The sequence below is a fragment of the Geotrypetes seraphini genome, chromosome 2 (assembly GCF_902459505.1).
Source record: "Geotrypetes seraphini chromosome 2, aGeoSer1.1, whole genome shotgun sequence".
Lineage (NCBI taxonomy): Eukaryota > Metazoa > Chordata > Amphibia > Gymnophiona > Dermophiidae > Geotrypetes > Geotrypetes seraphini.
The window spans coordinates 12078838-12101322 of record NC_047085.1 but is presented as its reverse complement, the minus strand read 5'-3'; the positions used below and the strand labels follow the sequence as shown (position 1 = coordinate 12101322).

Sequence of the window (22485 nt, the reverse complement as noted above, 5' to 3'; positions counted from 1 at the left end):
CCTGGACATCGTGTATTTAGACTTCAGCAAGGCTTTTGATAGTGTCCCACACCGTAGGTTGTTGAACAAGATAAACACGATAGGACTAGGAGAAACACTGGCTAAATGGGTAGAAGACTGGCTTAGCGGTAGACTTCAAAGGGTAATGATAAATGGTATTCCATCAAAAACGTCGAGAGTGACCAGTGGAGTGCCGCAGGGCTCGGTCTTGGGCCCGATGCTATGTAATATCTTTGTAAGGGATCTAACTCAGGGACTTTGAGGCAAAATTACATTATTTGCTGATGACGCTAAACTATGCAACGTTGTGGGCAAGGCAACAGAACCTGACAGCGAAACCAGGCCCAACGCTGTGGAGCAGGATCTACTTTTACTAGAACAATTGTCCAGTACTTGGCAATTAAATTTTAATGCCAAGAAATGTAAGGTAATGCATCTTGGTAACGGAAATCCATGCAGAACATACACCTTGAACGGTGAGAACTTAACAAGAACTGTTGCAGAAAGGGACTTGGGAGTAATCATCTGGGAAGATATGAAAGCTGCCGATTAGGTGGAAAAAGCTACAGCCAAGGCTAGACAAATGCTGGGTTGCATCAGAAGGAGCTTTATCAGCCGAAAGCCTGAAGTCATACTGCCGTTATACAGATCCATGGTGAGACTGCACCTGGAGTACTGTGTCCAGTTTTGGAGGCCACACTATCAAAAGGATGTGAAGAGAATGGAGTCGATCCAGAGAATGGCCACTAGGATGGTCTCGGGACTTAGAGATCTCCCATACGAAGAGCATCTGAGCAGATTGCGCTTATACTCTCTTGAAGAGCGCAGAGAAAGGGGGGACATGATAGAAACATTCAAATATATCACGGGCCGCATTGAGGTGGAGGAAGAAATCTTTTTTCTTACGGGTCCCACGGCGACAAGAGGGCATCCGCTAAAACTTAAAGGGGGGAAGATTTCACGGTGACACTAGGAAATACTTTTTCACCGAAAGGGTGATTGATCGATGGAATGGTCTTCCAGCTAGGTAGTCGAGGCCAGTAACCTGCTCGACTTCAAGAGATGTTGGGACAAACAGGTGGGGTTGCTGCAGAGTTATACTTAAAAGATAGACTCTCAAAGGAGGGAGGGTTCTTGAGTGGGCAGACTTGTTGGGCCGTCATACTCTATGTTTCTATGTACCTTCCCGCCTAAAGTAGGCGTGTGGTCCCTTCAGTTTCTTAGTTTCCGCGGAGCTAAGAAGACGTGATTTCAACGGCTGTTGAAATTTTTTCTTGCTGCCTTCCCGCTCTCAGAAAGAAATCCGCTTCCGCGGATTTCTTTAACTGTTTGAGTCATTTTTACTTTATTTCTTTATTTTTTTGCCTTGTGTAAAAAAAAAAATAATTGTTTATTCCCTCTCACAGATTTGGCCCGACGGGGCCTGTTCAACCACCTAACCACCTTGGCCTCTGATTTCGATCTTGCCGGGGCCGTCTTTCCTTCGATGTCCCGCCCTCAGACAGGTTTTAAAAAGTGTGGACGTTCTGCTCGCCTCATTTCTGCACATCCTTTTTGACGTGTTTCTTCAGGGCATAGCCACCATCAGCATCTTACAGTCCTTGCCTCAGCCCATCTGAGGCCGTCTCCAGTTTTTCATCGCTCGCTGGGAGCTCATAACATCAGACCTCTGGGTCTTAACCATCATTCATCAGGGTTACACTCTCCATTTTCACACCCTGCCTCCAGACCATCCTCCAAGAGAAGTCTGTTTTGGACCCTGCACAGTCCTCTCTTCTTCTTCAGGAGGTTCAATCCCTTCTCCTGCTGAATGCCATCGAGGAAGTTCCTCCCTCAGCAAACTCAGGGATTCTATTTCTTAGTTCCAAAGAAAACGGGAGGACTACCACCCATTCTGGAACTCGGAGCTCTCAAAAATTTCTGAATGCTTTCCCTCACCCTGCTTTATCCTGGCCATGCTCCCTGGATCTCAAGGAAGCCTACACGCATATTCCAATTCATCCGACTTCCAGGAAATATCTCCGTTTTCAGATAAATCAATGTCACTACCAGTACAAAGTCCTCCCCTTTGGCCTGGCATCTTCTCCCAGAGTCTTCACGAAGTGCCTGATTGTAGTGACCGCATCTCTCAGATCACACAGCCTTTTCCCTACCTGGACGACTGGTTGATCAAGGCTGTTTCATCTCAGGAAGTGGTTCAAGCAACATGTCAGACCATTTCTTTTCTTCAGGTTCTAGGATTCAAAGTCAGCTTCCCCAAATCGCATCTCATTCCAACTCAACGTCTTCAGTTCATTGGCGCTATCCTAGACACCACTCTCATGAGAGCGTTCCTCCCTCCAGATCGCCTTCAGGCTCTCATCAGCCTTTGTCAGCAACTGCTTCCTCTTCAATCCATCTCTGCAAGACACATGATGGTTCTTCTGGGCCACATGGCTTCCACTGTGCATGTGACACCACCACAGCGACTACACCTTCGCACTCCTCAGTGGACCCTTGTGTCTCAGTGACGGATCATCTCTCACAGCATATATCTGTAACATCATCTCTTCTGCAGTCACTTCAATATTGGATGACCACCTCCAATCTGTCCAGAAGTCTCCTTTTTCACGTACCCCCTCTTCACAAGGTAATCATGATGGATGCATCCCCTTATGCTTGGGGGGCACATATGGACGATCTTCAGACCCAAGGTCTCTGGACCGGCTGAGAGTGGAAATTTCACATCAATTTCCTGGAGCTCAGAGTGATGTATTATACCCTCAAGGCCTTCCATCATCTCCTCTACCCTCAAGTCCTCCTCCTTCACACAGACAATCAAGTAGCAAAATACGACATAAACAAGCAAGGAGGCACGGGCTCTCCTGCTGTGTCAGGAGGCCCATAATATCTGGACTTGGACGACAGCTCACAACCTGTTCTTAAAGGCTGTCTACATTCAAGGGGAGAAAAGTTCCTTAGCAGCCAACCTCAGCAGAATTCTTCAGCCTCATGAATGGACTCTCAACTCTGCAGCTCTCCAGTCCATCTTTGCTCAGTGGGGCACTCCACAAGTGGACTTGTTTGCAGCTCCCCACAATCACAAGTTACCCCTTTTTTGCTCCAGGCTTTCCTCTCCTCTTCGTCTGGAAGCTAATGCTTTTCTCCCGGATTGGACGGGTCTGTTTCTATATGCATTCCCTCCAATTCCCTCCAATTCCCTCCAAACTCAAATGAAAAGTGTCCACAATGATTCTCATTGCTCCTTGGTGGCCCAGGCAACATTGGTTCTCCCTTCTTCTTCAACTCAGCTCCAGGAAGCCTATACCTCTTCGTTTTTCATACTCTGCTTACTCAGCATCAGGAATCACTTCTACATCCCAACTTGCAATCATTGCACCTGACAGCTTGGTTTCTCTCGGGCTGAATCCATCTGATATATTCTTTTTGCCTCCAGGAAACCAGCCACACAACAATGTTATCAACAAAAGTGGACTTGGTTTTCTTCCTGGTGTCTTCTTTATCATTATGATCCAATTTCCTTATCAGTGGATTTGGTGTTGGATTATCTACTTCATCTATCTGACTCTGGGCTCAAATCTATGTCTGTCAGAGTCCATCTTAGCGCTATTACAGCTTTTCATGTACCAGTTGAGGGAAAGCCTCTCACTGCTCATCCTTTGGTCTCCAGATTTATGAAAGGACTTTTCAATGTTAAATCACCTCTCAAGCCTTCACCAGTCGTCTGGGACCTTAATGTGGTTCTTTCCAGTATAATGAAGCCACCATTTGAACCAATGGCCACAGCTCATCTCAAGTTTCTCATCTGTAAAGTTGTCTTCCTTATTGCTCTCACCTCTGCCAGGAGGGTCAGTGGGTTACAAGTATTGGTGGCAGATCTACCCTTCACAGTTTTTCACCATGATAAAGTGGTTCTCCGCATCCATCCTAAGTTTCTACCGAAAGTGGTTACGGAGTTTCATCTCAATCAGTCGATTGTTCTGCCAGTGCTTTTTCCTAAGCTTCATTCTCATGCAGGAGAAACCGCTTTGCACACTCTGGACTGTAAACGTACTTTGGCCTATTACATCGACAGGACAAAGCCTCATCATACTTCTCCCCAACTCTTCGTCTCCTTTGATCCAAACAAGTTGGGGCATCCTGTTTCCAAGAGAACGATTTCCAACTGGCTGGCTGCCTGTTTCTCGTTCTGTTCTGTTCAGACTGGACTAGCACTGGAGAGTCATGTCACAGCCCACAGAATTAGAGCTATGGAAGCTTCTGTTGCTTTCCTTAGATCTACTCCCATTGAGGAAATCTGTAAAGCTGCCACCTGGTCCTCAGTTCATACATTCACTTCTCACTATTGTCTGGAGTCTTTCTCCAGGTGGGATGGGCACGTCGGCCAATCTGTATTACAAAATTTATTTTCCTAAAGGCCAACACTCCCACCATCCCATTCTTGTTAGCATGGAGGTCACCCATCAGTGAGAATATGCTGCCTGTTTGTCCTGGGATAAAGCACAGTTACTTACCGTAACAGGTGTTATCCAGGGACAGTAGGCAGATATTCTCACAACCCACCCACCTCCCTGGGTTGGCTTCTTAGCTGGCTTATCTTAACTGAAGGGACCGTGAACCTACGTCAGGCAGGAAGGCACTCGCGCATGTGCGGTGCGGGCTATCACAAACTTTCTAAAGACTTAAAGTGGCAATGCACTTTTAAAGTGGGCTGTATCAGGGCTCCGTTGGTGACGTCACCCATCAGTGAGAATATCTGCCTGCTGTCCATGGATAACACCAGTTACAGTAAGTAACTGTGCTTTATGGCATATTCAACTGCATTTAAAGTACAGAAAAGAATAGAGGTAGAGGTAAGTTATAAAATTAGTCTGGGAACACTGTTTCAGGCAATAGGCCTGATGGGCCACCGCGGGTGCGGACCGCTGGGCAAGATGGACCTATGGTCTGCCCCAGCGGAGGCAACTCTTATGTTCTTATGTTCTTATTTTCAGGTGCTTGTTTGGGTTGAGGGCATAAACTGTCAGTATTATAGAACTTTCAAATCAGCATGCATATTTCTCCTCCAAGTTCAGTCACACAAATAGCAGGGGTAAAGTACACAGGTAGTTAGGTTTATTAAAATTTGTTAAAATTATGTATCTCCAAAAGTAGCTGCATATGTTACTAGCCGTACAACAACATAATGAAAATTGGCCCATAGTGCTTCTACCATGACTTATATAGCACATAATTGTAAATGGGATATATTGATCTTGCGTGGGGCTCAAACTTGCACAACTTAGGGCTAGATTCACTAAACTTACTGATCCTGTAACGATGATCACAAAACCAGTTTTACTGGTTTTGCAATTGTTCGTGTTCCCTGACCTGATACACTAAACTGCTGTCTGATGAATCTCCTATCCGATCAACCCATGCAAATGAGTAAAACCCCATGCAAAATAGCCAAGCGATTGATTCACTAACACTGCTGTCAGGGCTTCTGTCTGCTTTTTTATTTAATGGGCCAGATATTTTGCGTCTGTTATTAAATGTTAATTTCCCCCATTTTTATTATGGAAATCGCTTAAAATTTTATAATTGTATCAAATTTTGAATAAACTTGTACTTGCTATACAAGCCTGCACATACTTTTAGCTGGACAGAAGAAGACAGTTTTCAGACAAGCTTTGAAAATTATTCTCCTTATGACTAGAACTAGCCATTAAATATTCTAATCATTTGATTTCAAAATTCTATTAAATGGTTTGTTTGCATTAATATTTTACGATACATTGGCTACAGAAGATAATGATTTCTTGTGGTTATTGTTTTTTTTCAGTCTGAAGACCTCGGTGCCTGTGCTCAGTTTGAAATCAGCAGACAGAACAGGAATATGATGCCTAGCACCAGCTGTGTCTTCCCTACCTTTACGTTGCGGAAGCCCTCTTCTGAGACCGACATTGAGAATTGGGCCTCTAAACACTTCAACAAACATACTCAAGGGCTTTTCCGAAGGAAAGTCTCCATTGCAAACATGTTGGCCTGGAGCAGTGAGTCTATCAAGAAACCCATGATTATGACCAATGATCGCAATGTGAAGAAGGAGGCCTGTGAGATATTTAAATTGATTCAAATGTATATGGGCGACCGGCGAATTAAGTGTGACCAACTTAATGTCGCTTTGGAGATTGCCACTAAAGGATGGAGTATGCAAGGCTTGAGGGACGAGCTGTACATTCAGCTTTGTCGGCAGACCACAGAGAATTTTCGTTATGAGAGCCTAGCACGGGGCTGGGAGTTAATGTCTATTTGCCTGGCATTCTTCCCACCTACTCCTAAATTTCATTCTTATCTAGAAGGATATATTTACAGGCATATGGATCCAGTGAATGACACCAAAGGTAAGATGGTATAGTAATGCAGGATTATCTTTACAAAATCCTTATTCAAAAATGGATTTTTGTCCATTTTGTACCTATAGAAAAATAATTTCTTAATTGAATAAGGATCTAAGAAAACCCTCCTGCTCTTGTTTGAGTGAAGATATTGGTAAATATGGGAGACTGAATAATGTTATTGATACACTGGTTTTTCAGCTTTTGGCTGGATATTTAAATTCCAAGAAATATAGGGCTTCTCAGCTTGCCCCTTATTGCCTCCAAACAAGGGAGCTTTCATTTTCCAAGGTAACTGCAATAAACATGAAATCTATTTTTATTTATTTTGTGTATGAATCGAATTAACGTTAAGCTAGACCTTTTTGAGAGCTCTGTGGACTGGTGTTGAGAACCAGTGATATAAGCTACAGGAAAGAAAGAAAACTGAATTACAGTTCTGTCCAATCATTTAATAATAATGTGGGATTAATGGCATAATGACCTCTCACTTTTCCTATCTTCCCCTTCATTTGAAGATTAAACTTAGGTTGAAAAATTTACTAATGTCAATGGGATTTCCTTGTTGCCTTTCAGTAGAAATATGACAGATACAGATATAAATTAAGGTGATATATTCTCTAATCCAATATTCCTGCAAAATGGTTTTCCTACAGTGTTACAGAATAGACTCTGTATCCTCATTATGAGCCTGCAGGCATGATGAAAATAAATCAACCAGTGGAAGCGTAAAAGAAATTTTAGATAATATTGTGATCCTCTTTGGGAACTGAAACTTTCTTTAGGCTTTATGTGAAAAAGCAGGTAATCAAATTTAAGTAAATATATAGGATATTTTTTAGGAAAATGTTAGAAAAAAGCATTCTCTTATTGCCTTTGACATACTCATTTGACCAAGTGGGTTGTGCCCACTTTCTACCAGCAGGGTAGAGAACTGAGTTTTCCTTTGACACCACTGTTACATACACTGGATCTAATCCAATCCAACCTTTAGGTTTTTATACCAGATCATTCCTGTAATAGGGCTCGACTCGGTTTACAGTAATTCTTTACGTAAAGCAAGATCATTAAGTTAAAATATACCAAAATGAGAACAACATTATTAGAATCTTCAAATTAAATTGAGAGAATCTATCAATGATTTCTGAAACAGTAGCGTTTTTAAGGATTTACAAAAATTATGAAGAGAAGGTAAGATTCTAATTTCAGAAGGAAGATCGTTCCAAACTTTTACAAAGGAACGAGAGATATAGCTTAATGTTTTAATTCCTTTAAAAGAGGAGAAAACAAGTTTATATTCCCCTGGAGCTCTAGTATTTTCTCTACCTCTGGCAGATGATAAAGTGTGTTAAAGCTCATCTAGTAGGCCCCAAATCTAGCTCCCTGGTATGCAGGTTAAGGCCCATACACCTTGGTTCAGCCTAACAGTCTTGCTCTTAACAATTAAGGAATCTTTATCTTTAGATCTTTTCTCTGAAACAAAAAAAATCTCATACAGAGATTTTTCCAAACTAGATTCTTCGGATTTCTCATTGTTTTCTAATCCTTCCATAATTTTCCCTAATTTTAACAATATGGAAGATCAAATTCAATTCTGGAATTCAACCCTTGAATCTATAATTAATGCTAAAATACCTTTAATTTCTAAAACTTTACCCATACGTAAATTAAAAAACCCTTGGTATTCTAAAGATTTATCTTTACTAAAAAGACAACTTCGTGCCTCAGAAAGGAAATGGCGCGCTTCTAAAACTCCACTTCATCTTCAACAATTCAATGATAATGCCTTGTTTTACAAAAATAAAATTACTCAAGCAAAAAAAACATATTACAACAACAAAATCCAAAAAGCCAATAATACATCGGTTCTATTTAATATTTTAAAATCCATTAATCCAGAAACGAAAAAAAAAACTACTAAACTAAAATCGACTCTAACAGCTCAAGAATTAGCAGATTATTTCTGCAATAAAATCTCCACTATCAGACAAAGCTTCACTAATAATATACCAAATACGTCTGTATCAGAAGATGCATGTAATAATATACCTACAGCGAAATGCATCAATCTCAGAACTCCTTCTTTAGGAGAAATAGAAGGATATCTTAAAAACATCAACCTAAAAGGCTCTCCAACAGAAATTATTCCACCATTCTATTTAAAGAAGTTTTTTTCGCACTTTGGTCCTTTCATTCTTTCTCTTATTCAAAATAGTTTTCTCTCTGCAACCGTTCCTATTTCTTGGAAAACCTCAATCGTCATTCCTATTATTAAGAACTTCAAAAATAGTCGAGATGACACATCAAACTACTGACCGATTTCCAATTTGCCATTTCTAATGAAATTATCCGAAAAATTAGTCTTTGATCAACTCTCCGACTTTATCGAGTCCTCGAACGCCCTTCACCCCAACCAAACAGGTTTTCGAAAACACCACAGTACAGAATACTCAATGATCGGTCTTATAACAAATATCCATTATTACCTTGATCACCATAAATCAGTCGCCCTTTTTTCATTAGACTTATCCGCCGCTTTTGATACAATTGATCATGAACTATTATTAAATCGGATGCAATCACTAGGCATAGGCGGTCAAGTTTTACAATGGCTAACTTCATTTCTATCTGACCGTACTTCCCGAGTCAAATTTAATGATGTTCTTTCATCAGATTACTCCTCTACCTACGGGTACCGCAAGGATCAATATTATCTCCTCTCCTATTTAACATTTTCTTATCACCTCTTCTTACTATTTCTCAATCACTGGGCTTTACAACTTTCTCCTATGCAGATGATATACAACTCATACATCCCATTGACCCAGAAAAAGATGAAGAAATACAAGCCATTAACAAAAAACTAGAAATAATAAAAAACTGGTTAAACTGTAACAAACTGGCACTAAATATACAGAAATCCAAGACTATGCTTTTCACCTGGAAAGCAAATCTAATACCAACATCTCCATTTATTTTAAACAATATCCCTATAGAATCTGTATTTAAACTGAAAATTCTCGGAGTAACAATTGACGCAGACCTATCCTTTCATAATCATATAAGCGAAATAGTTAAATCATGCTTCTATAGACTACGTCTTATTCGATCAATTTCCACCTTTCTTGACTCCAAATCCATCAATATTCTGATTCATTCTCTTATCATATCTAAAATAGATTATTGTAATTCCCTTTTCATTAACATAACCCAGAAAGAAAAAAGACGACTTCAGATAATTCAAAACACTGCAATAAAATTAATTCACAAAGCTAAAAAATATGATCACGTCACCCCATTATTGATTAAATCACATTGGCTACCCATTTCCCACCGTATTACATTTAAAATTATACTGTTAGTACATAAAACTCTGACTTTCAATGAACCGCAATTTATTTCTAAAATGATCATTCCATACAATTCTGTAAGTTCCTTATGATCATCGGCTTCGAACTTATTATCTATCCCCTCCTTGAAAATTATTGGTATAAGAAGAAACAACATTTTCTCAGTTATGGCACCCACATTGTGGAACTCATTACCAAATTACATAAGAATAGAAAAAGACCTACAAACATTTAAAAGATTTTTAAAAACTTTTTTATTTCAAGATGCATTTGAACATACGATATAACACTCATAAACTTTTACACATTTTATTACAAACATTGGACTTTTTTCCCCTCACCCCTTATTGTGTTTTCCTGTTCATGTAAATTTCAATAGATAAAAATGATGTAACTTTTCCCTCCTCTCCTACCCAGTCATGTTATTTTTTTTTTGGTCTTAAATGTATTGTATTGACTGTTTCTTAAAATTTTGATTATGTTTTGTATTGTCTGTAATAAGTCTAATTTGTCAAATTTATATGCGAAACCACCATCTGTGGCTTTTAGAATGTACATCGCCTAGATATGACGATAGGCGATTCATAAAATGCTAATAAACTTGAAACTTGAATTGGTCTAAGGATCTTTTCCAGTAGAGCACAGAGTTTGTCTCTACAGCCCCAACTCAGCTTGGTGAGGTGTTGGACTTGGTTCGCCCTTTCTTTTATGAAGGTCCTTATAGGTGGCCAGCTTTATTTACTTTTAAACATTTATGTCCCCAACACTGGCCAACATAGTAAATTACAGCAGATAAAGACCTTTATCCCAGGATAAGCAGGCAGCATATTCTCTACATGTGGGTGACATCACCGACGGAGCCCCCTAGCGGATGTTTTCACAAGCAAACTTGCTTGAAGATCTTCAAGCTTGCGATTGGCCCGCGCATGCACGCGTGCCCCTCCCGCCCGACTTAGGGCATGCGTCTCCTCAGCGTGGCCTCAGTTCAATGTTTTCTGCGGAGCCAGAAGCACTGCTCCCTTGCTGCGCGCGATCTCGTCCCTCTTGCACCACAGCTTTCTTTTTTATTTTAGTTTAAGTCGCTGTGCTCGCGTCTTTCTTTTTTTCCCTTCGTGTTTTTTGACCGGGCCTCCGGTCATCCTCTGGCTGCTTGGCCTCGCAGGGCCGTGGCTGTCTTTTTGCTTATGTCCCAGCCCCGTTCCGGATTCAAAAACTGCACTAAGTGCAACCGGGTTATTTCCATCACCGATCCCCATCATTGGTGTGTGGAGTGCTTGGGTATGGAACACCGCGCTGAGTCGTGTCCGCATTGTGCGACTTCGAAATCGCGGGCTCTTCGTCGGAGAGTGGCCAAGATTCTTCAACTGTTTGGCCCTATGGATCCTGCGGGACAGGCCTCAAGCTCAGCCTCGCCCCCGGCGTCGGGGGCCTCGAAGTCTTCGGCCTTGAAGTCCCCCTCGACCTCGAAGACCCCGGCCTCGGTTCCTCCTACTTCCCCGGCCTTGGGTAAGTCTCCTCTTGCCTCCTCAGGTGTGCCGGCAAAGAAGCCTACCTCGGAGTCTCATGCGAGTGCCGCTTCATCGGCCTCTTCGAGACATCATTCAAAGCGTGCCTCGTCACGTAGGGAATACTCTTCCTCGAGGTCACCCCCGAAGGAGCGCACTGCTGCACCCCAAACCCAACCTCCTTTGGTCTCGGTGCCGATGTTCGAGGACATGCTTAAGGCTATCCTTACCTCGCAGCTTTCCTCGGTGGTGAGCCAACTGGTCCTGGCCTCGACCCTTCCCCCTTCTGTCCAGCCTGAGCGTACTTCGTTTGTGTCTCGGGGCACCATGCGTAAGACTCATTGGATTCCCTCGAGCGATTCCTCGTCCACGGATTCGGGGCCTGTGACTTTCCGGGGCCTGTGACTTTCCGGGGTCCCGTTCGGGATCTCCTCCTGAGGATGAGTCTTCTCGAAACTCTTCCTTCACTTGTTTCATTGCTGACATGGGCAAGGCTTTGAACCTGGACCTCCAGTCGGAGTCCTGTTATACCCAGGAATTCCTGGCGGAGATGGTGGTTACTCAGCCGCCCCGTGAGGCACCACATTTGCCTCTGTACCAGGTTCTTCGGCAGACTTTCCTGTGGAACCTGGAGACCCCTTATGCAGTCCCGGTTATTCTCTCCAAGTTGGAGTCCTGCTACCGGACAATCCCAGTTAAGGGGTTCGAAAATTCTCAGCTTTCTCACCAATCCTTGGTGGTTGAGTCTTCCTTGAAGAAATCCAACCCCTCGAAGGTGTACGCTGCCGTCCCGCTGGGGTGGGAGGGTCGTACGACGGACAAGTTTGGTCGCCGTCTTTATCAAAACTCATAGAAACATAGAAAAAGACGGCAGATAAGGGCCGCGGTCCATCTAGTCTGCCCACCCTAATAACCCTCCCCTATTTAACTCTGTGCAGAGATCCCACGTGACGATCCCATTTCTTCTTAAAATCAGGCACGCTGCTTGCCTCGATCACCTGAAGTGGAAGTCTATTCCAGCGATCAACCACTCTTTCTGTGAAAAAGTATTTCCTGGTGTCGCCATGCAATTTCCCCCCCCTGATTTTCCATGGATGTCCTCTTGTTGCCGTCGGACCCCTGAAGAAGAAGATATCTTCTTCTACCTTGATACGGCCCGTGAGGTATTTGAACGTCTCGATCATGTCTCCCCTCTCTCTGCGTTCCTCGAGTGAGTATAGCCGTAATTTGTCCAGCCGTTCCTCGTACGGGAGATCCTTGAGTCCCGAGACCATCCGGGTGTCCATTCGCTGGACCGACTCAAGCCTCAGTACATCCTTGCGATAATGAGGCCTCCAGAATTGCACGCAATATTCCAGACGGGGCCTCACCATAGATCTATACAACGGCATAATGACTTCAGGCTTACGGCTGACGAAACTCCTACGTATACATCCTATGATCTGCCTAGCCTTAGATGAAGCCCGCTCCACTTGATTGGCAGTCTTCATGTCTTCACTGATGATCACCCCTAGGTCCCGTTCTGCAACCGTCCTTGCTAGGATCTCGCCATTTAGGGTGTAAGTCTCGCATGGATTTTGACTGCCAAGGTGCATGACTTTGCATTTCTTGGCATTAAAACTCAGTTGCCAGGTCTTTGACCATTGCTCCAATAGGAGTAGGTCGTGTTTCATATTGTCCGTTGTGCTCTTGCTTGTTATATTACACAGTTTGGCGTCATCGGCGAATAACGTTATTTTACCACGAAGCCCCTCAGCCAGGTCCCTTATAAAGATATTGAAAAGGATCGGGCCTAAGACCGAGCCCTGTGGCACCCCGCTGATCACTGCCGTCATTACGGAGGGGGTGCCGTTCACCACCACCCTCTGACGCCTGCCACCAAGCCAGTCCCCAACCCATTTTGTCAAAGTGTCACCTAATCCCATAGAACTCATTTTGCACAACAACTGCGGTGTGGGACACTATCAAATGCTTTGCTGAAATCCAAGTATACAATGTCCAAGGACTCTCCAATATCAAGCTTCCCCGTCACCCAGTCAAAGAAGCTGATCAAGTTGGATTGGCAGGATTTCCCCTTGGTAAATCCATGTTGACGGGGATCCCGTAGATTCTCCTCATCCAGGATCTTATCTAATTGGTGTTTGATTAGGGTTTCCATTAGTTTGCTCACTATAGATGTGAGACTCACTGGTCTGTAGTTCTCAGCCTCTGTTCTGCAACCTTTTTTGTGGAGTGGAATGACGTTAGCCGTTTTCCAGTCCAACAGGACTCTACCTGTACTAAGGGAGAGATTGAAGAGAGCGGATAGTGGTTCCGCCAGGACGTCCCCTAACTCCCTGAGCACCCTGGGGTGTAGGTTGTCTGGCCCCATTGCTTTGTTAACCTTGAGTTTAGTCAGTTCACAGTAGACACTGCTTGTTGTAAACTTGAAATTACTAAACGGGTCCACTGAGCCATCCTTTTTCTGTAGCTGAGGGCCGGAACCCGGCACCTCGCGGGTAAAGACCGAACAGAAGTATTCGTTTAACAATTCAGCTTTTTCCGAGTCTGCTTCTACAATGTTCCCGTCTGGTTTCCTAAGGCGTACTATCCCGCTTGTGCTGAGGTTTCTGTCGCTAATATACCTGAAGAAGGATTTATCCCCCTTCTTGATGTTCTTTGCTAAAGTTTCCTCCATTCGGAATTTGGCCTCTCTAACTGCTGTTTTGACAGCTCTTGCCCTAGTCAAATAGACTTCTCTAGAGTCCTGAGATCCTGTATGTTTGTAGGAGATGAACGCTTTTTTCTTCTCTTTTATGAGGTCCGAGATCTCCGCTGAGAACCATTGTGGCTTATTGTTCCTGCGCCGTTTACTCACTGATTTTATATAGCGATTGGTCGCCTCCTGAATGGTAGTTTTCAGAGTCATAGAAACATAGAAACATAGAAATTGACGGCAGAAAAGGGCCACAATTCCTCTACGTTATCTGTTCCTGCTCGGTTTTGTAGTGCTTGATGGATGAAATCCCCCATACCCTCAAAGTTGGTGTTCTTGAAGCTAAGGACCCTGGTCGATGTGTTAGTTTTGGCGAAACCCTTCCTGAGTTTGAACCATATCATGTTGTGGTCGCTGGAGGCCAACTTATCTCCCACTGAGACCTCAGTGACACTTTCGCCATTGGTAAGCAATAGGTCCAGTATTGCCTGTTCCCTTGTTGGCTCCAATACCAGTTGCCTCAGTTTAGCTCCCTTCATAGAGTTCAATAGTCTCCTGCTGCTGCTTGATGCAGAGGAAAGTGTGTTCCAATCCACATCAGGCATATTGAAGTCTCCTAATAACACTGTATCCCCACGTAAGGTGATATTCTCTATGTCACCTATTAATTCTATATCTATGTCATCCTGTTGCCTTGGGGGTCTGTATACTATGCCAAGATACAGGCATTTGTCATTCCCCCTGGCCAAATTTACCCAAAGGGATTCCCCTGTGTACCTGATATCTGTGATTCTGGTGACTTTAATATCATCCTTAGTGTATATTGCTACACCTCCTCCCATTCTGCCCTCCCTGTCTTGGCGAAGAAGGTATCACCATGTCCCACCCGTGGGAGTCAGTGAGCCAGGTCTCAGTTATCGCCACCACATCCAGGTCAGCGTTTCTCATTTCAGTCTCAAGTTCCAGGATCTTGTTGCCCAGACTATGGGCATTGACGTACATAGCCCTCCATGTAGTATGTTTGCTATGCCTCCCTGGGGCTGTTCCCGCTTGAGCTGCATGGACCTTTTCAGTACTACTTGGAGTTTGTGTACCTTCCCTAGACCCAGTATAGCAATGTGTACCTACCCTTTGTTTGAAAGTGTTCGTACCCTGTGGTGGAATACCTGTTTGAGCTACCTTAATTCTTTCAGTATAGCTTGCAATGTGTGTATCCTCCCTAGACCCAGAATTACAATGTAAACCTACCTTAGACTTAGAAATGTGTGTACTCGCCCCATACTTAGAAATGTGTTTACTCGTCCCAGTCCCAGACCCAGAATTGTGGTGTTTGTTTACCCCAGTCTCAGAAAAGTATTGATGGCATAGCTCGTCAGATAGGTTGTTTGTGCTTGTACCCTCCCCCATCATACCTAGTTTAAAGCCTTGTGAAGTAGGCGTGCCAGTCGGTGTCCAAGGACGTTCTTCCTCTTCTAGTCAGGTGTAGCCCATCTGGTCCCTGTAGTCCTAGTAGTGTCTCTCCATGTTGCAGGAACCCGAAGTTCATCTCCTTGCACCAATCTCGCAGCCAGTCGTTAGTCCTCTGGATGCGATCCTCCCTGGCTCTGCCCTTGACCCTTACAGGGAGGATCGAGGAGAAGACCACCTGTGCATCCATCCTCCTCAGCTTCTCACCCAGGGCTCTGAAGTCTGCCGGTATGCTATCCTGGGTGCTCCTGGCTGTGTCGTTTGTTCCGACGTGTATGAGGATCATGGGGAAGTGATCCTGAGGTTTGAAGAGTCTATCCAGGCAAGCGGTTACATCCCGGATCCTGGCCCCTGGCAAACAGCAAACCTCTCTTGATTGCAAGTCTGGTCTGCAGATTGGTCCCTCGGTGCCCCTCAGTAGCGAATCTCCAATGACAACCACTCTGCGCTTCTTAGGGGTGGGTCGTCCTGTTGTCTCTGGAACTGGAATCTCCTGTTGATCATCTCTCTGTACCTCGTTGTCAGGTCCGACCTGTAGCAGTTGGAATCTGTTCTTCAAGGTGATCTGCGGGGTCGATGTAGAACAGCCCTGTGTGTGAGAGAAAGAGACAGAAGATGAGGAAGGTTTTCTGCGTTTTCCTGTGGAGGAAGTTACCAGTTGCCAGGAGTCAGCGTCTCCAGCCTCCTCCTGTATTCCGATGGTTGGTCTGGAGGTATCGGGATTGGTAGTTTGTCTGGGTGTCGTGGGTATGGTCCCGTTAGGTTCCTGTTTGGTGATCTGGGACAGTTCCTGAATGACGCCGTCGATGAAGGTCTCATCGTCTCGAATGCTTCTTAAGCACTGGACCTCCTCTCTCAGGTTCCTCAGCTCCAGTAGAAGGTTTTCGTCTAGCTGATTCGTTGCATCCGTCTGTGTAGCGACTGTAGACATTTTCGAGGAGATGGCCTCGGTCTGTACAGAGATCTCAGTACTCCGTCCTGGTTTTCCCTCCATCTGCACATGTGCCGTAGCCACCCCCTGGATACCTCCGGTGACCATACTGTCTGTCTTGATTGAAGTCTTGCTGTTTCTGGTTCTACCTGCCATTTTAGAAGGTGTAAATTATTATGCAATCCCCCTTTTTTTTATTTTTATTTTTTTTTATTTTATATATATATATTTTTTTTTTTTTTAAATTTAGATAATTAGTTATAGTTAATTTGTTATAGGTTAGATAGTGTTGAGGTTATAGGTTAGCTAGTGTAGAGGTATGAGAGATAGAGGTAGTTAGTAGTCAGATAATTGTTAGTTAAGACTGTCTATTTCTTAGTGGGCTAGGGAGGTCTGCCTGATTTAAATGGTTTGAGGAAAGTGACTGGTGAGGTCTGCCTGCTTAGTGTGGAGGTTGTAGGTGCTTGGTGGTTTGGTAGAGAATGGTTTAAGGAAAGTGACTGGTGAGGTCTGCCTGCTTAGTGTGAAGGTTGTTGGTGCTTGGTGGTTTGGTAGAGAATGGAAAGATTCGGTAGGAAGTTGGGTGTTAAATTGAAGTTAATTTGGTAATTAGTAGTTGTAGAAGCTCAAGTACAGATTTAAAGTTGAAGGTTCTTCCCTTGAGGCCCTTTGCAAAGGCCCTTCGCAAAGGCGCTCTCGCTAAGGCGAGCGCCTTTGCCGCTCGCCTTCGCCGCGCGCCGAATGGCTGCGCGCCGTTGGCTCGACCCCTTTTATGGGGGAGTCAGCTGGTGACGTCGGGGGGTAGGCGGAGCTATCTCTCGCCTCTTTCCCCTCGACTCTGGTTGGTCTGTTCCTGTCCTGCTGCTTTCTCCTCTGCCTGTTTCCACTCTGCTCTCCTCTCCTTCTTATTGACCCCCTCCGCACAGTCTGCCTCTCTCTCCGCTTCTCTTAACTCTTTCCTCTCCGCTCTCCGCTCCTCCCTGTTGCCTCTCAGCGCTCAGACTGCCTCTCTCCCTGCAGCTCTTCGCTATCCCCGCTCGGCATGCACCTTCTCTCCACGTGCTTCGGGTCAGCTAAAACCGCGCAGCACCTCCTAAATGCAGTAAGAGAATAAGAAAAGAGCTCGATGATGGCAAACTGTGTCCTCAATTATAACTTTATCTTCATGCCCTATCTCCGGTTCTCTGTGGAAGTCCTCCACTCCTTCTGGGCGGACGTGCTGGATTCTCGCTGTCCGGAGTTTCGTCTCCTTGAGGAGACTCTCTCCCAACTCCGACTCTATATGTTTCAGGCAGCTTATGATGCCTTCGAATTGTCCTCAAGGGTCACAGCTTTTGCAATCGCCATGCGTCGCCTTGCTTGGCTCAGAATTGTTGACATGGACCCGAATCTCCAGGATCGTCTGGCCAATCTCCCTTGCATGGGTAATGAGCTCTTTGATGATTCCATTGAGGCAGCCACTAAGCGCCTCTCGGAGCACGAATGGTCCTTCGCCTCTCTGGTGCGTCTTAAGCTGAAGACCCCCCCCCCCCCCCCGTCCCGGCAGTACAAAATCCCTCCGGAGGTATCCCCAGAAAACTACTCCAAGCTAAGGTCCAGCCGCCGGCTCTGGCAAAGCCCGGGCCGTCTTTTTGACAATCCCGGTATGAGCCTTTCGGGCTCCCTTAATTCATTCCCTATCGGGGGGGGGGGGCGTCTCCATCATTTCTACGCACGGTGGGAAAGCCTTACCTCCGACAGTTGGGTGATTTCTATCATCCGGGAGGGGTACTCCCTTCACTTCAGTCACGTACCTCCAGACCTCCCTCCAAAAGAGTTTCCTTCAGGCCGGTCTCAGCTGCCCCTTCTTCTATTGGAAGCTCGGGCCCCCCTTAGCCTCTGGGCGGTCGAGGAGGTTCCCCCGGACCAGTGGAATACAGGGTTCTACTCCCGGTACTTTCTGGTGCCCAAGAAGACGGGGGATCTGCGTCCAATCCTGGATCTCCATGCTCTGAAAAAGTTTCTGGTCAGGGAACTGTTAAAAATGCTCACCCTCCCTACTCTGTATCCCCTCTTGGACGAAGACTGGCTTTACTCACTGGACCTCAAGGAAGCCTATATGCACATTCCAATACACCTGGCCTCTCGCCGGAATCTGAGATTCTGGGTGGGGGATCTCCATCTCCAGTATCGTGTTCTTCCCTTCGCCTGGCAGCCTCTCCGAGGGTTTTCACAAAATGCCTGGTTGTGGTTGCTGCGGCCCTGTGTCTCCGCGGCCTGCAGGTGTTTCCCTACCTCGAGGACTGGTTGATCAAAGCGTCCTCACGCCAAGAAGTTCTGCGAGCGACGAATCAAACCATCTTGCTCCTTCAGAGTATCGGCTTTGAGGTGAACTTCCCCAAGTCTCACCTCTGTCCGTCCCAGTCTCTGGAGTTCATCGGAGCGGTCCTGGATACGGTTTGTCGCCACTCCTTCTTGCCTCGGCCTCAGCAGGAGGCTCTTGTTCGTTTATGCCAGCAGGTGGCCCATTTGTCCTCGGCCCCAGCTTGGCTCCTGATGGTCCTCCTAGGTCACATGGCCTATACGGTTCACGTGACTCCTTTTGCCAGACTTCACCTTCGTATTCCTCAGTGGACTCTTGCGTCCCATTGGAACCAGGATCGGGGCTCTCTCTCTCTCGACCCATTGTCGTGACTCCTTTGTTGAAGAAGTCTCTCCGTTGGTGGATGCTCTCTTCCAATCTTTCCAGAGGATTTCTGTTTCATGCTCCTCCTCCGCAAAAGGTCCTCAAGACGGACTCGTCGGCCTATGCTTGGGGGGCTCATCTGGACGGTCTTCGCACTCAGGGTCTTTGGTCCAGTGCCGACCGTTTTTGTCACATCAATCTGCTGGAGCTTCGGGCGGTTTTCCTCACCCTGAAGACTTTTTGCCACCTGCTTCGCGACCGGGTGGTGCTGATTCGCATGGACAACCAGGTCACCATGTATTATATCAACAAATAGGGGGGCACAGGGTCCCTGTCTCTGTGCCAGGAGGCAATGCGGCTCTGGGAATGGGCCATCCACCGCAACATATTCCTTCATGCAATCTACATTCAGGGCAGCACAATTGTCTGGCGGACAGGTTGAGTCGCCTTCTGCAGCTTCACGAGTGGTCGATCCATTCCGTGACTCTGCATCAGGTGTTTGCTTGTTGGGGGGACTCCGGATGTTGATCTGTTCGCGTCCCCCCCCTCAATCATAAGTTGTCCCGCTTCTGCTCCAGAGTTTACACACCTCTCCGGCTTGAGGCGGATGCTTTTCTACTAGATTGGACGGACCTGTTTCTATATGCGTTCCCTCCATTTCCTCTGATTCTGAAGACTCTCGTCTAGCTATGCGGGCCACCATGATTCTGATAGCTCCTCGGTGGCCCCGACAGCCGTGGTTCTCCCTTCTGTTGCAACTCAGCTCCAGGGAGCCTCTTCTTCTGCCTGTTTTTCCTTCTCTGCTTATGCAGAGTCAGGGTTCACTGCTTCATCCCAACCTCCCATCTCTGCACTTGACAGTTTGGTTCCTCCAGACTTGATGCCCTTGTTCCAATTCTCCCAGCCTGTGCTGGATGTCCTGGAGGCGTCTCAGAAGGAGTTCACTCGCCAATGTTACCATCAGAAGTGGACCCGCTTTTCTTCCTGGTGTGCTACTCGGCAGCTGGAGCCGGTCTCTGCCTCCCTATCTGCTGTCCTGAATTATCTGTTGCACTTGTCTGGCGCTGGACTCAAGTCCTCTGTGGTTCGAGTCCACCTTAGTGCCATTACTGCTTTTTGATGGGAAGCCTATCTCTGTTCATCCTGTGGTTTCCAGCTTCATGAAACGCCTTTTCCATGTTCACCCGCCCCTTAAACCTCCTCCTGTGGTTTGGGATCTTAACGTGGTCTTTGCTCGTTTGATGAAACCTCCGTTCGAGACGCTAGCGTGGGCTCACTTGAAGTATCTTACTTGGAAGGTTGTGTTTCTTATTGCTCTCACTTTTGCCCATTGGGTCAGTGAGCTTCAAGTCTTGGTAGCGGCCCACCTTTCATTGTCTTCCATCATGATAAGGTGGTTCTCCGTACCTATCCTAAATTCTTGCCTAAGGTTGTTTCTGAGTTTCACATCAACCAATCCATTGTTCTTCCTGTATTTTTTCCGAAGCCCCATTCTCACCCTGGAGAAGCAGCTCTGCATTCTCTTGATTGTAAGCGTGCGCTGGCCTTCTACTTGAAGCGCACTGCTCCTCATCGTTCTGCTCCCCAGCTGTTCCTCTCTTTCGATCCTAATCGCTTGGGTTGCTCTGTTTCTAAGCGGACCATTTCTAACTGGTTGGCCGCTTGTATCTCTTTCTGTTACGTTCAGGGTGGCCTCTCCCTGCCGGGTCGAGTCACAGGCCACAAGGTCCGAGCAATGGCGGCGTCTGTTGCTTTCCTCTGCTCAAATCGCATTGGGGAAATCTGTAAGGCTGCTACTTGGTCCTCGGTTCACACTGTCACCTCTCATTACTGTCTGGATGCTTTCTCCAGACATGATGGCCACTTTGGCCAGTCAGTTTTGCAAAATCTATTCTCCTTAATTACCAACTCTCCCTCCATCCCTTTCTGGTTAGCTTGGAGGTCACCCACATGTAGAGAATATGCTGCCTGCTTGTCCTGGGATAAAGCATAGTTACTTACCTAACAGGTGTTATCCAGGGACAGCAGGCAGATATTCTCGCAACCCACCCACCTCCCCATGGTTGGCTTCTTTGCTAGCTATCTGAACTGAGGCCACGCTGAAGAGATGCATGCCCTAGGTCGGGCGGGAGGGGCACGCGCGGATGCGTGGGCCAATCGCATGCTTGAAGGTCTTCAAGCAAGTTTGCTTGCGAAAATGTCCGCTAGGGGGCTCCATTGGTGACGTCACCCACATGTAGAGAATATCTGCTTGCTGTCCCTGGATAACACCTGTTATGGTAAGTAACTGTGCTGAATGGTCTATCCAGTCTGCCCAATAGTCACACTCATTATATATTCATTGTTAAATTGTCTTTTCTTTAATATTTCTGGGCAATAGACCATAGAAATCCTCCCTGTACTGTCTTTAGGTTCTCACTGCTGGAGTTGCCATTGAGCCCACGCCAGCCTATCCTAACCATCCTGTTACTGGAGCTTCTATCAAAGCCCTCCTCAGCTCATCCTAAACCAAATCACTATATATGAGACACAGGCTGTACAGGATTGCCCAATACCGACCTTAGTTTGTTTTATACAGGGCTTAGGTTTTCAGAATCTCAGCCAGATTATTGAGGAGATTACAAAAGGCAAGTTCCTTATAGGGGGGATTTTAACATGACTTTAAATACCACACAAGATAATTCAGCTCGGGTGGTGGGGTATAGCAAGGCTGTTTTGTAATTGGTCACTGACTGGTATCTGATATATGTCTGGCGATTTCACCATTCTATAGATAAAGATTATATCTACTATTTGACTGTTCACAAAACCCATTCTGGGCAAGGACTTAATAAATATGATTACTTCCTCTAGAATTGAATTAAATGTCTGGTCAGATCATTCTCCCATTAGTATCACTCTATCTTTGTTAAAGCTACCTGTGGAGCAGAGATATTGGAGACTGGATGATACAATCCTTTTGGACCACCAAGTGTGCAGTAGATTGAAAACTTATCTTAAGAAATATTTTTAATTTAATGACATCCCTGAAGTTTGTCCAGCTATATTTTGGGAAGGTCTTAAAGCCGTGATTATAGATAAGATCATAGCCTTAGGGATACATAAAGGTATGGAATGGGCTCAAAAGCAGGCAAACCTAAGAGAGCTACCATATCAGTTGGAACATGCTCAAAAGTCTTCGCACTCAGACTTCGCACATACTTGAGGCAGCTTTGCAAATGAATAAGCTTCAGACTGAACTTCAAGGGGGGGGGGGAGAGGGAAGCGCAGTGGTTAAAGCTATAGTTTCAGTGCCCTGAGGTTATGGATTCAAACCCATGCTGCTCTTTGTGACCCTGGGCAATCACTTAATCCCCCCATTGCCCCAGATAGATTGTGAGCCCTCCGGGACAGACAGGGAAAAATGCTTGAGTACCTGAATAAATTAATGTAAACCACTCTTGAGCTCCCCTGGGAAACAGTATAGAAAATTGAATAAATAAATAAGCTAGA

At 45.5% G+C, this 22485-nt stretch overlaps 1 protein-coding gene across 3 annotated transcripts in view; it reads left to right on the top strand.

The window, feature by feature from the left end:
* The window catches only part of ARHGAP39 (Rho GTPase activating protein 39), a 295579-nt gene that overhangs the window by 87052 nt on the left and 186042 nt on the right, over positions 1-22485 (top strand). For all 3 annotated transcript variants that reach the window (XM_033933771.1, XM_033933770.1, XM_033933772.1), the window contains one exon: positions 5825-6386. In XM_033933771.1, coding sequence (XP_033789662.1) covers positions 5825-6386 — 562 coding nt within the window. The remainder of the gene's footprint in view (positions 1-5824; positions 6387-22485) is intronic.